This window comes from Sceloporus undulatus, chromosome 1, assembly GCF_019175285.1.
Source record: "Sceloporus undulatus isolate JIND9_A2432 ecotype Alabama chromosome 1, SceUnd_v1.1, whole genome shotgun sequence".
NCBI classification, from domain to species: domain Eukaryota; kingdom Metazoa; phylum Chordata; class Lepidosauria; order Squamata; family Phrynosomatidae; genus Sceloporus; species Sceloporus undulatus.
The window spans coordinates 203,090,038-203,103,742 of record NC_056522.1 but is presented as its reverse complement, the minus strand read 5'-3'; the positions used below and the strand labels follow the sequence as shown (position 1 = coordinate 203,103,742).

The window sequence follows — 13,705 nt, the reverse complement described above, 5'->3', positions numbered from 1 at the left end:
AAAGGAGGAATGTTAGTTTGTTTTTGTTTTCAGTCATAGGCTTCATATTTGGGATGCTTTATTCTTTGCATGTCTCCTTCGGAGTGCCAGTGCTTGAGTGCTAAACATATGCTTGAAATAAGTGAATAAAATGGTGGGGGGAGATCCCTATTCCGTTGATGGAAATATGGATCCCCCATGGGCTTGTGTTCCTTTAGATTAAAGTTAAAAAAAATCGAATGCAGGGTTGTGCTCATGGAATGGGGCACTTTCATCCTCCTCTTCACCACTGTAGTTCATATTATTTATTTGAAAATATTTTAATGATGTTGAATTGTTATGGCTCAGAGTGTTTAGCAGTAAAGAATCTACCACCACTACTACTGTGTTTCCTTAGCACCACCTTTAAAAAAAGCTGTCTTGAGGGCTAAGAATCTCTCAGAGATGGTGAAGGCAGCTGTGGGTTGGGGGATTATGGTAGAAATCTCTGAAACAGGTAGATAGACCCACACATCCATTTGCATGAGGAGAAATGTACATCCTTCTTATGCTACACATCTTTAAATCCAAGTCTGCTCCTTGTGTTAATGTAGAGCCTTAGAAAAGGAGGTTTGTCTGACAAAGAGTAACCCTATTAAAACCCAAACTATCCAGTATGATACAGCTCTGAGCAAAAAAAAGAAGTTGTTATTATTATTGTGCCTCTCTTAGTGTACAGAATCCTTTTACGACAGTTCACAGAATAAAGAACCACCACCAATAACACCATCACCAAAATTAATAGAAACCAAGATTGTGTTCCCACATTTCTGGCTCTGTTAGTCTTGAAAATGCCTCTTATGGTGAAAGATGTCAATAGGGCCCATGTCTGTGGAGTAGGCTTTGACTGAATCCTTCTTTGTCTATGTTCAGCATTATTCCTATGTTGCATTATTTCTCATTCATTGTAAAACAAAACAAAAGAAACCCTCAAACACAGCCAAGGAAATTCTAATTCAGGAATATAACCAAACTGCAACCTTTACCTTACAATATACATATTTTTACACATGAGAAGCAAAGCTTGCTTATTCTAATTTTTGACTAACTTTCAAAAGTTTCCTTGAAAAGGTATCTGTAAAATTAAGTTATACAGTATTGCTCAGTCTGGAATGGTATTAGCCTGGTGAATTCCATAAGAGAGGCTTTTTCCCCCGGTGTAAATAGCCCTTTATAACCTGGCAAGAGCTTTAAATTCCTTTACTCTGACTAATGAGAGAGCTCTTTGGACAGCAAGTGTTTAACCTCTCTCCTTTAAAGTAATAGCAATCTGATGACTGCTAGACAATCTACATATTATTTTTCTCTTTATTTAAAAAAATATTATAACAAGATTGGGCCTGAAGCTGATTCAAAAAGGCTCCAAATGGAGAATCAGGGTAGAGTACTGGACACAAAATGTGGAAATTGAAAGCCAAATACGTTTTCCCATGATCACAACGGGAAGCAAGAGAACTGATCAACAACTCTCTCACCAAATGATATCCACTAAGAAGTTATTTGTTGTATTGGAAAGCCCAGAGGTCAGTGGCAAAACACAGTGTGGTAAAATTGGTAGATAAACTGTTGATGTATACATTGAGATATAGCTACAAAGGTGTTTGGATGTGGACCAAACAGCTGAGTAAGTCCTAGTCTAATTGTAATAACAGGCAACTGATGATGTATAACTGTTAGCATTGGCTATAGATAGATATCTCCATTTATATTAACTGGCATCATAAGTTCAATTGTACCTTGATGTGAAATACTATGCTGAATAGACTAGTTATTCATATCCAGATTTGCATGCAAGAAGTACTACTTGTGTACACAGAGCTCCCTTGTTTGATTGCAGTTACTATTTCTAATGGGGCAGCAGGGAAGGGAACTTATATTGTCATTTGCCTATTTCCATGACAGAGAGGAAGGTGGGCATTATGATGGTTTCTCAGCCTGAGCTCTCAGAAGTCTGCTTCTGTTTTTGCTCCTGTCTTCACCTAATGTAAAAGCCTATGGGAAGCAAGAAGAACAAAGCAAACCAGAAGTTGCAACACCATGGGAAGCTCCATATGAGCAACTTATTCCAACAACAACAACAACAATGTTGATTTATATTTCCTGTCTCTCCCAAGGATCAAGGTGGGATTACATCAATAAAATAATACAATAATACACATACAATTGATAAAACACTAATACTGAATTTACCACATTCCTATTAGTTTTCTAAAAAGAGTTCACCAGTAGCCAATAATCATAGTCGAGAGTGGAACATCATCATAAGCTTTTATATGGAGTCTGATGGATAAGCCTGCTGGAAGAGATCCATTTTGAGTGTCTTCTTAAAGGCCTCTAAGGTATTGATGAGACGGATCTCTTCCAGTAGGCTATTCTGTAATTTTGGAACTGCAGCTGTAAACGCCCTATGGGAGGTTGTCGTTATGATGTTCCAATAAGTATTTCCTTGATATTCTGAGAGTGTGGGGTGGATTGTGTAGGGACAGGCGTTCACGCAAGGAACTCAGGCCTGAGCTATGTAGGACTTTAAAGGTGATAACCAACACCTTGTATTGCATCCGGAAGCTAATTGGCAGCCGGTGAAGAGCTTTTAACACTGGTGTTATATGGTCAAACCTAGATGTGCCGGTGACCAATCTAGCTGCCTCATTTTGGACCAATTGAAGTTTCCGAACTTGGAACAAGGGTAGCCCCAAATAGTGCGCATTACAGAAATCTAAACGAGAAATTACCAGTGCAAGTACCACTGCTTCAAGGTCCTTTCGGTCCAGGTAGGGACGCAGTTGGCATATCAACCGAAGCTGATACCAAGCGCTCCTGGCCATCGCATCTATTTGAGATGACAACTGCAGAGACAAATCCAGGAGTACTCCCAAACTGCAAACTTCGTCCTTTAGGGGAAGTCTGACCCCATCCAGGACTGGTTGACAAATCTCGATCCCTGGACTTAAGGTACCTATCACAAGTACCTCCGTTTTCTCTGGATTCAGCTTGAATTTGTTTTCCCTCATCCAGTCCATTACCGACCCAAGGCAGGCATCCAGAGGAGAGGTGCCATCTTAGTTGGAGACATAGAAAAATAGATTTGGGTCTATCTGTGTATTGATAACACCGTGCCTCATGTCTCTGGATGATCTCACCCAGCGGCTTCATGTAAGTGTTAAAGAGCATGGGGGACAGAATGGCACCCTGAGGGATGCCAGATGTCAGCTCTCTTTTACGAGAGCAGCTGTCAACCAGTCTCACCATCTGGAATCTGCCTGAGAGGTAGGAATGGAACCACTGGAGTGCAGTGCCCCCAATACCTAACTCCCTCAGGCATTCCAGAAGGATACCAAGGTCTATGGTATCAAATGCCGCTGAGATGTCCAAGAGCACCAGCAGGGTCACACTTCCCCCGTCAATGCCCAGATGAAGATCATCGACTAAGGTGACCATGGCAGTCTCAACTCCATATCCTGCCCTGAAGCCGGTTTGAAATGGGTCTAGATAATCAGCTTTATCCAAGACAGCCTGGAGCTGGAAGGCAATTGCCCTCTCGATCACTTTGCCCAAGTATGGTAAAGGGAAACCGGTCTGTAGTTATTTCTCACCAGGGAATCCAGGGAGGGTTTTTTAAAAAGCAGTCTGACAACTGCCTGCTTTAATTTCGATGGCTAGGACTTTTGGAGGGAGAGGTCTCCACTTGGAGCTGACATCTCCAAAGGCCCAAAGGAGAGACCTAGCATGAAGGAGCCTCAGACTCCAGAGTAGGGCCAGCTTTGGGGTGGGTCAGGCACATGTCTTCGGCTTCAGACAGAAGAAGGAGCTAAACTCAGTGGCATGTTTGTTGAGTCCTTCTGAAGTAGATTTGTTGTGTTCCTTAAAATTGTTTCCAATTCTTGGCAACCCTAAGGTAATTCTATCACAGACTTTACTGATTTATAAAAGTAGTATTTTTAACCCTATGTAAAGTTCTGCAGAACATTTGGATACTTGCTGCAAAAGTGACTTCTCGTGAGTTGTTTAAAGTATATTTATTTTTCAACAAATTCATTCATGCTTGTTAATAGCAGAACTATGTCTATACATCTGTGGTACTCCAGCTTCCACAATCCCTTACCAGAGGTTTATGCTGGTTAGGCCTGATGGAAGTTGTAGTTTTTCATGATTCACATGCCTGTTTTATGTTGAGGCACTATAAATACAAAGTAGTTTTGCTCAAGTCTGGAGCAGGGAAGAACTACAGTTCTCTATTATGGTCCATAGACCCAACAAGTTCAGAAGAGCAATATGTGAGATAAATTAAAACACAATGAAGATTAGGGAGCACAGCTTCTGAAATAGTCAAACCGTACAGGCAGACTTCATTTCAGCTGACTTTCACGAATAGAGGTGTTAACTGTTCTCTAATCCTGACAGTCTCAGACAAAATCATTCTACAAGAAGGTTTGACTACATATGATCTGTCCATATTTTTATTGGCAAATCTAGCCAATAAAATTGGCTATTGGCAAATCTAGCAGGACAATCAGCCCAATTTAAGTCAAATTCTTTTTAGAAGTTAAGACTTCCAGTGTAACCTTGGGTGCATCTAGTTTGCAGAGATAATGCAATTTGACACCACTTTAAGTGCTATGGCTCCATCCTATGGAATCCTGGGAATTTTTTGTTTCAGAAGGTCTTTAGCCTTCTCTGCCAAAGAGGGCTGGTACCTCACAATTCTGCAGGATGGAGCCAGGGCAGTTAACGTAGTGTCAAACTGCATTGTTTCCACAGTACAGATGCACCCAAGCTCACACTGGAATTCTTATCTTCTAAAAGGAAGACAAGAAACTACCTTCCACATACCCAAGAAGTCATTTTAGATTAAATAATTTTGACCTCTTGGGGCCAAAAACAGACCTGGGGGCAGCATGCAGCTGACAGGTCACACATGGCCCTCTCCTGGTCTGGTGAATCTAGACAGATCCTACTCATTCAATGGAAATCTTAGCCCAGATAGCAACGGAGATTATCACACACAGACAGGATAGGGACGAGGTTGCTCTTCCATCCTTATCCCATCCATGACAGCAATCATGTGAAAGGCTTTCAGCGCTGATCCTGTCATTATCCTGTCATTGAATCAGCATTGAATAAACATGAACTCCCCTTAATGCAAAATGCCAGGCAATGCCACTTCAGTGACAGGACAATGGTGGCACAATGACAGGATTGGTGTGATGTCATCTGAAAGCCTTTCATGTGATCACTGTCAGTTGCGCTTTCTGGATGGGATAATGTCCAGATAAGCATGACATCATCTGAAAGTCTTTCCCACGATTGCACAAGACGGCTGGGACAAGGACAGGACAATGATGTCCCATCCCCCGTGTGATAATTTCCAGTGTGTGTGTGTGTGTGTGTGTGTGTGCGCACATGTGAGAGAGAGACTATGCTAGTAATTCCAGAAGACTTTAGTTGTGATTATGTGCAAATGAAAGATAATCAGAGTCCTAAAATAACTTCTTCCATACTTCAGATAAATGGAATAGAAAAGTTAGTGGGTGAGAGGCATTTCAGCATGAAGAGCACCTGAAATATGCAGACAAGCGGCAGGAAATAAGGAGCATAATTGTACACTATCTGCATTAGAAATGTGGAGCTGAAACGTTCGATCATTTTTATCTCTTCAGTTTGTTGTGATAACAGAATATATATATATATATATATTGAAGCAACTACTTTGACAAGGCAGTTTAATCTTTTCCTTGCATGGAAGTGGCACTTTCTTCACTTTATTTTTATGTTTCATTTTTCCCTCCTTGAGAAAGGTATTACCTTCCATCTCAGCTGTGCTTTTCTTCACCTCCCCTAAAGTTCCCTTTAAAAAATAAAATAAAACCTATACTCACTTTGAAGTATTCTTGGTAATCTACAAAACGTTTGGCTGGAGATAAGCCACCACTAGAGGTTGCTGTAAGAGATAGCATCTTTGTTGATAAGTGTCTGAAGTAGTCCCTCAGATCTGATTCTGATGTTTGCTAGAGTACAGAGAGCTTTTTCTTGGTCCTGTTTCACTGAGATAGCATACACTGTGGTTCCGACTCTTTCTGATAAAAAAGCACAGACTTTCATCCACCAAATATTTTCTTAGGCCTCCTAGAAGTCCCAGATAACAGTATGGGATTGTGGGAGGCATAGTTCTAAATATCAGAATAGCCAAAAGTTTGCCACTGCTGCAGGGCCAGACTAAGATGTGCTAAAGCCCTCAACTGTATCAATATTAAAATACCCCATGGCATTACAAAAAAAAGTATTATTCTAGTAGAAAAGACAACAAAAATAATGTACACACACACACACACACACACACTAGAGAATCAGGTACGTAAGAAGGGTGATTTAACATGTTGAGAATCAAGCCAGCCTAAACACTTCTACTGGTCCTTTCTCCTTTTCTATCATTGAAGTTTGGTTCAGTAGATTTGTGACCACAAAGAGCCAGATCTGGGGGCAACCCATTCCCAGCTTTCACTTCAAGCAACAGGAACTCAACTTGCCCAAGATGCATGTGTGGAAATCCAATTTCCAGTCCTCCTTTTAAGACCCAAATCATGAGAACTGTCAATGAGAGGATAGTAGGGAGATAAAAATATTCTGGGGCACTTCCACTTAAGACTGCATGGATAGGTTGAGTTTGAGTGAATCTCCCTTCTCCGTTGAGAAGATACATAAATTACATGAAATGAAGAGAAGCTTTAGGCTAGCCACTTCCCCAGTGTGTATGCAAGGATTTTTTAAATGTACTATGAAAAAATGCATCTGTCCATGTTATTCTTCACCTACAATGTGAAGCTGTTTGTTGTTGTGTGCCTTCATGTTGTTTCCAATTTATGGTGGCGCTAAGGTATCATGGGGTTTTCTTTGCAAGATTTGTTCAGAGGAGGTTTGCCTTTCTCTGAGGCTGAGAGCATGTGACTTGCCCAAGGTCATCCAGTGGGTTTCCATGGTTGAGCTGGCAATTAAACCCTGGTCTCCAGAGTCATAGATTCAAACTATTACTGGGTACATTTTTTGCCAGTTGCCATCACTTCTGATGTTTATGTGAAACATGCCTAAGTAAAAGGAGAGCAAGAAGGCAGCCAAATGGAGTAGTTATTATTTCTTAAAATTTTCTGATATCCAATGAGAAGAATCTAATCTGTTGTCAGCTTTGAGAAAAAAAATGCAGTGAAGATCATATCTCACCCCATACTACTAAAATGCACTCTCACACACTGAGACTTAAGTATCATTAATCAGTTATGTCCAGTTTGCATTAAATCATTTACAAGGAGTAATTGGTGACGTTGATTTATGATTCCAGTGCCAGCGCTGACAGCCCAGAAGCTCAGCTTGGCAGAAAGATTCAATGCCTTAAAGAAAGTGGAAAGAGGGATTCTCTCTCCCCCTCCTCTCTAGCTGGCACTGAGCCCAGTGTGGAGAAAGGAGGGTAATGACATCCTATTTACTACAGGAAGGAGATTTACGGACTGGTGACTGTCACAGGTGAAAAGAGTTAGCTAATGAAGTCTGAACTTGTGCCACCAAGGTGGGGTGCTCCTTTCCTCCAGTCTTCTTTCTCCCTGTGATTAATTCATTAGCAACAACTTTTACCTATGACAATTGTACACAATTTGCACACAGATTCCCATGTGCCTTCACTTAAATGGCTGGTTATTACTTCTTCAGCAGAGAAGCAATAAATACACACAGAGATGATGCATGCTTCCTACTGATGAAAATGGCTCCCCAAATCCTTCTATATAAAAAGGTGGGGTTGGGATTGTTAACTTAACCCATCAGGGGTCAAGCATCTCTAGCACAACATCTAGCACACCACAGAAGAGGAATGATTGAAGCCCTTCCTACTTTTAGGTGGCTTGTCTAGATACAAAAACACAAATTTCTTTGCAGTTCTTCTTGGAGTTGTATGTGGTTCGTTTGCTTTGGGAAAGAAGCCGCCCCAAAAGACAACAACACAGAATTGGAGGGAAAGGCCACAACTTTATTAACAAACAGCACAGAGGTTGGCCCAAAGCATAAGGTCTGGAACTGGAAATATCAATCAACACCCTGGTTGACTGATGTAAGGTTGCTTGGTCGCGACCAAGCATCGGGATGACATAGGGGCAACGGAAACGCCCTCTCGCATATATAAGCCTCTAGTCACCAGGAGATGTTCACTTGATGTGTCTCCAGCAATGGCCACACCACCTGCCCTCAGCGCTCCCGGGTCCAATGAACTCCCAATCCGGTGCTACGGAGCCCTGGAAACCATGCCCACCAGATCCAGGACCTATGCTGCAGCCCTAAAACAAAGTTGTGACAAAAACACCCTAGCCAAGGGAGGGAGAGTGGGAGAGCAGAGCTAAAATGGCGCCAGATGGTGTGTGATGCAGCCTTAAATAGGCTCACCCACCAATAGGGGGCCTGGAAAGAGCGGAGACACCACCTCCCAGGCCCCTTCCACCAATAGGCTGTGCTCGGGGGTCCAAGCCAGCCAATCATGGCCTCTTCCCTTTTGCAATGCAAGCTGGGACATGTAGTCCCATTATCCGGTGCAAAAGAGCCATCCTTTCCGCTCCAGCAGCCAATGGTGGGTTTTCCTGCTGGTCCAAAGGCTGCTGGGGCGAGACAGGCCTCCACAATTGGGGAGACTAGGGTGCCTTCCACCCCAGCAACAACGCCGGCCTGCTAAGTCGGGAGGCGTCATTTCTCTCATCTAATATCACTCATGCATTACTTTTACTTGTGCCTCCAACAGAACAAGCTCTGGCCCATGAGAACCTATGCCACAATAATCAGTTAGTCTTCAAAGTGCCACAAGACTCTGTCTTGGTTTTGCTACCCCTGGCTATCATGGCTACCTTTCTGGAAACCCCTTCAGAACCATTCAGATGTTCTATAAAGTCAGATCTAAAACAGACACCTCTGCTCAGCACAGCTCAGTTCCTCAGACATGTGATGCTAACTGTTTCATGACTGCAGAGTTGGATTAGGTCAACAATGCTAACAGAGAAATGAAGAAGAGCCAATCAAAAACACACATTTTGAGAATTTCTTCCCTTTGTTGTTGTTGTGTGCGTTCAAGCTGTTTCTGACTTATGCTGCCCCTATGTTTTCTCAGCAAGAGTTGTGCAGAAGAGGTTTGCTATTGCCTTCCCCTGAGGCTGAGAGCATGTGACTTGCCCAAGGTCACCAAGGGTTTCTTGGCTGAGTGGGGAAGTGAGCCATGAGTCATAGGTCAATCTTCAAACTATTACGCTATGCTGGCTTTTAAATCCCCCAAATCCCCTCAACAGAAGCTTGTAACCAAACGTTGAAAAATATGTGGTGGTAACAACAGCAACAATGCATCTTATGTGGCGGCCATCAGTTGGAAATGTTACAGTACTGCTCGACACTCTGATTTATCTAGACTCTTTCTTTCTTTCTTTCTTTCTTTCCTCCCTCCCTCTGATTTTCTTCCAATGAGCTTAAAGCTTCCCTTTCCCCCACTTTATTTTCACAACAACACTGTGAATTAGGCTAGGCACACCGAGAGAGTATGACTAGGTAGAGCTGAGATTCATGGCCCAGTGAGGATTTGAACCTGGTTCTCACACGTTCCAGCCCATCATGTTAACTACTGCATCACAGGTTTAAGTAAATTTATGGACACGTGGCCATCGACAGTTATTATGATAGCAAAATGACACCACCATATCGACTATAAATCTGGTCACCAGAAGCTGGAGACTAGTAAATCCCTTCTCCATAGGGCAGATATCACTGACGTACTCTGCTCATGGTCTTCCTAGAAGCATCTGGGTGGTCAGTTGTGGAAATAAAATGTTGCACTTGCTTTCCTGAATCTGATGCCTCCAAATGCGCTGGACTCCAACCCTCATCGTACCCAGTCAGCATGGCAAATCTAATCAATAAACACATCTGGAGGTAGATTTGATGGACCTACATTGCTGTTTCCAAGCTTCTAAATTGGTGTATACCATATGGTTTCCCTCTACTGCTTTCGCTGATTTTAAAAACAGCAGAACAAGGAGTGAAGCTTTCTACAGTGATGTATGAAGTACATTTTCAATGTTCTCATAATTTCAGTATTTCATTATCAATGACAGTGTAATCAAGCAACTGTATAGCTGTTTGTCAGTTCCTAGTGTGCTCTACCATAATGGTGCTGTTCTCAAACATTTCATAAAATCTATGCAATCATGTTTTAGCAACACAAAGGTCTCATTAAGTGTTCCACATGAATTCCTTTTGCCATTAATAAGCAATTTTCCATTTTCCATTTCATTTTATTAAAAACGTGCTTTTAAAAAATACACATATATTTCATACTTTACAGATTGCAGGTAAAGATGTTTTTGGAGAGTACCCTCATTGACCCAAACGGCACATGATGTGTCTTCAGTATCCAAATTTGGAGTGGGGAAACATGGAGATGAGGAGGGCCAGAACAATAATATAACCATTTGACAGAAGAGACAATTAATTCTATAAATATTTATCTCCTATACATTATTGCATTGGGGAGCCACAACCGTATGCAGCATCATTGTATAGGATATACGTTTAAAAATGGCAAAAAATATATATGTATATATATTTATGAATTAATACACTGCCCTGTTGTTTCAAGAAACAATGTACACGAAGTGTGCTAAACATATACATGGAGGACATTTCTCTTTTGAATCAAGTTATTCAGCAATACTGGAGTGGGGAGAGGAGAAATAATGGGAAAATAAGTTAATTGACGACTGTAAATGAGTCATAATCTTCACTATCTGATATATGGCTTTCTTATTCTGAATCTTTCTAAATAAAATGTTAAATTAAGTGACACACATCAAATTTTTTAAAATAAAAAGCCTCAAGGCTGCTCTGCTTCCAAACATTTACACAGCAACTAAAATACTTTTAAAATTAAACGGGAGATAAATCTCGAGCACTACACAAGATACACTAATACGGAGGCCTAAAACAAGACTTAGTCCCTAGCAATAGGAGCACACTGAAAATAAAAGCTGTAATACATTTTTTGAGATGTTATCTGCAAACTAAGTATTTGTTTCACCTAGCTTTTGTTGCACACCAGAATCTGTCCAGATGGTTCCTGGAGGCCTACATACATCCACATAAAAGAGGAAGATCCTGGTTTTCAAGTCAGACAGGAAAATATTCCACATTCATTGTTTACAATACAGGACATATGCTTCATTTAAAAAAAAAAAAGAGAGAGAGAGAGAGAGAGAGAGAGAGATGAATCCTTGATGTATTTTGTGCACAAATATTTTTTCCATAGTCCATTCCATTGATCTGAGTTATTATTATTATTGTTGTTTTAGAAAGCCCAAACAGCAACATCCTTGATTGCCATACCCGTCAATGAAGAGTTCCACAACCTGTTTCCTTGGACTGTAATTAGGCATGGGTGCCTTATGTCCTTGAAAAATATGGAAAACTCTGTTTCCTGTTGTCTCTTTCCCAAATGGTCACAGTCCACGTGTTGATGCAGATAAAAATCAGTAGGGTGCAAACAGGATGGATGTTGGAGTGGCTCGGAGAGGGCCGTGCCCTGCCCTTAGAAGAGCTGTGGGGATTGCAGGGGCCTGGAACAAAGCTGCCGAAGGACGAGGTGGGAGAGTCAATGTTGTGGATACTGCAGCAGCTGCAGCCGCAAGAGGAGACGAAAGGAAAGCGGGAGCCAACGGCTTAATCATATCTTTTTGGAATGCGAGTTTTGCCTGTCAGAAAGGGGAAAACATTAAATAGTTACTTTTCCAGTAAGGTGTATTGAAAAAGATAATCTTTGGACAAAGGTTTTAAATCACTCTCTCTCTCTCTGCAAACCCCCCCCCCCCCCATTTCCACACAGGACGCTACCAGCAGCTATTTGATACTAAGTACATTATCATAAATCAGAGAGCAATTAGCGACTTTGCATTAATGTTCACCTTCTGCAGAAAGCCAGTGTGCCTACACATTATATGGATTAGATGAATTGACCTACTAAAATATTACTAGTTAGAGTTAAAATGATTATTCTCCAAAGGGACAGGAGAGCCTGCATTATGAGTATAATTTTTAATGGGGTCTTTGTTTTCACTTCTACCTGTGGATATAAGCCTGCAGGTTGTTTTCTGCATTACATCTGTACAACAACACAGGAATGCTCTTGCCAGTCTGCTGTAGCTAAAATTACAATGTGGAAGGTGGTTTAATGAGAAAGAAATGTTTGCTTATTTTCACAAAGAGGGCTTGGCCGAACCTAAGGTATTTTCTGAGGTAGTAAAAGGCAGTCACCTTCCTCTCATAATGACACAGAGACAAGAATGATAGTTAAAAGTCCTTCTGTGTCCTAAGAACAAAGTGGGAAATGGGTCCTGAGAGTTCCCCAAACTTGCTGTTTGCTTGATGAGGTACTTAACTGGGGCCTGTGCTCTAGCACACACCTGCTGTGACTTCAGCTTTCCCACTGTGAAGCTAATAAGTTAATAAAGCCTGGAGCATTTTAATTTTATTCCTTATAATCATGCAGGGATATTCAATTTCTATTTATTTCTGCAGGTCAGCTAGAAGATGCCACATTTTTAAACATACATCTTCAGAATATACAATATTTACAATATTCTATGTATTCCTGATTTGCAATGAAATGGGTATGATCCAATTCCATTAAAAATAATTGCTGCTGACTTCAACAGGGAGCCCGTTTTAGTAGAATGCATAGTCGGTAACAACTTGAAGGCACACAACAACAACAAATACAGACTATTTCTCTGTACTCTGCACTATCACATGCATAAACATGAAACCTTTCAACACTACATGCTGTACTTGGGAAGAAAGGTCCATGAGAAAAAAAGAGACATGGAAGGAATTGCATATTGCAAGATGAGGAGCAAAACAAAGAAACTTGCGGTACTCATAACCTTTCTGTATTGCTGTTGCAAATTGGAGAAATGTCACTAGAATGAGCAAGAGGAACATTTTAAAAGAGGATTTAGAATCACTGAAGTGGTATTGGCTCAATACTGTGAAGAAGTCATAGGAAACATGCAACCCTCCACATGTTGCTGGAAGGCAAATCATGAGGGGCCTTGCCTCCATAGCCAATAAGGAGGAACATTGGGAGTTGTAGTCCAACAACAGTAGGAGGTCCACATGATTACCATCCCTACTCTAAATGTTCACTTTAAGCACTGGATGTTATCTGCAGTTCAGATGTGACCATCAGAATGGCATGATGCTGTTATAAAAAGGCAGAAATATATTTTAAGCTGCTAAAATGCACCACTCCTTTAGCCTTTAAAAAGGATAATATGGCTTTTAAGAAGGACTGCTTTTATTCTTTTTAATTGCTGCCCTCAAGTCTGTTTTGACTTATGTCAACCCTGTAATTAAGAGACATTCTGTCATCAAAATTACTGTTCTCGTAAACGTAAACTTGTGGCTTCCTTGATTGAGTTTATTCGCCTGAAATGGGGTCTTCCTCTTTTCAGACTTCTACTTTACCAAGCGTTATTGTTTTTTCCAATGAGTCAGGTAATCTCACAATAGGTCCACAGCATGACAGCCTCATTTTAGTCATCTTGGCTTCACAGTAAGAGTTCATGCCTAATTTGCGCCATGGTATCTGTAGAACTTTCTTTCAGCACTATATTTCAAATGAGTT

The 13,705-nt window shown here is 41.1% G+C and overlaps 1 protein-coding gene across 6 annotated transcripts in view; it reads right to left on the bottom strand.

Annotated features, from left to right (window-relative positions):
• Nucleotides 1–10,311: 10,311 nt before the first annotated feature.
• ZNF385B (zinc finger protein 385B) overlaps nucleotides 10,312–13,705 on the bottom strand; it is a 185,319-nt gene continuing 181,925 nt past the window's right edge. For all 6 annotated transcript variants that reach the window (XM_042461595.1, XM_042461602.1, XM_042461621.1 and 3 more), the window contains one exon: nucleotides 10,312–11,774. In XM_042461595.1, coding sequence (XP_042317529.1) covers nucleotides 11,553–11,774 — 222 coding nt within the window. In that variant the 3' untranslated portion in view covers nucleotides 10,312–11,552. The remainder of the gene's footprint in view (nucleotides 11,775–13,705) is intronic.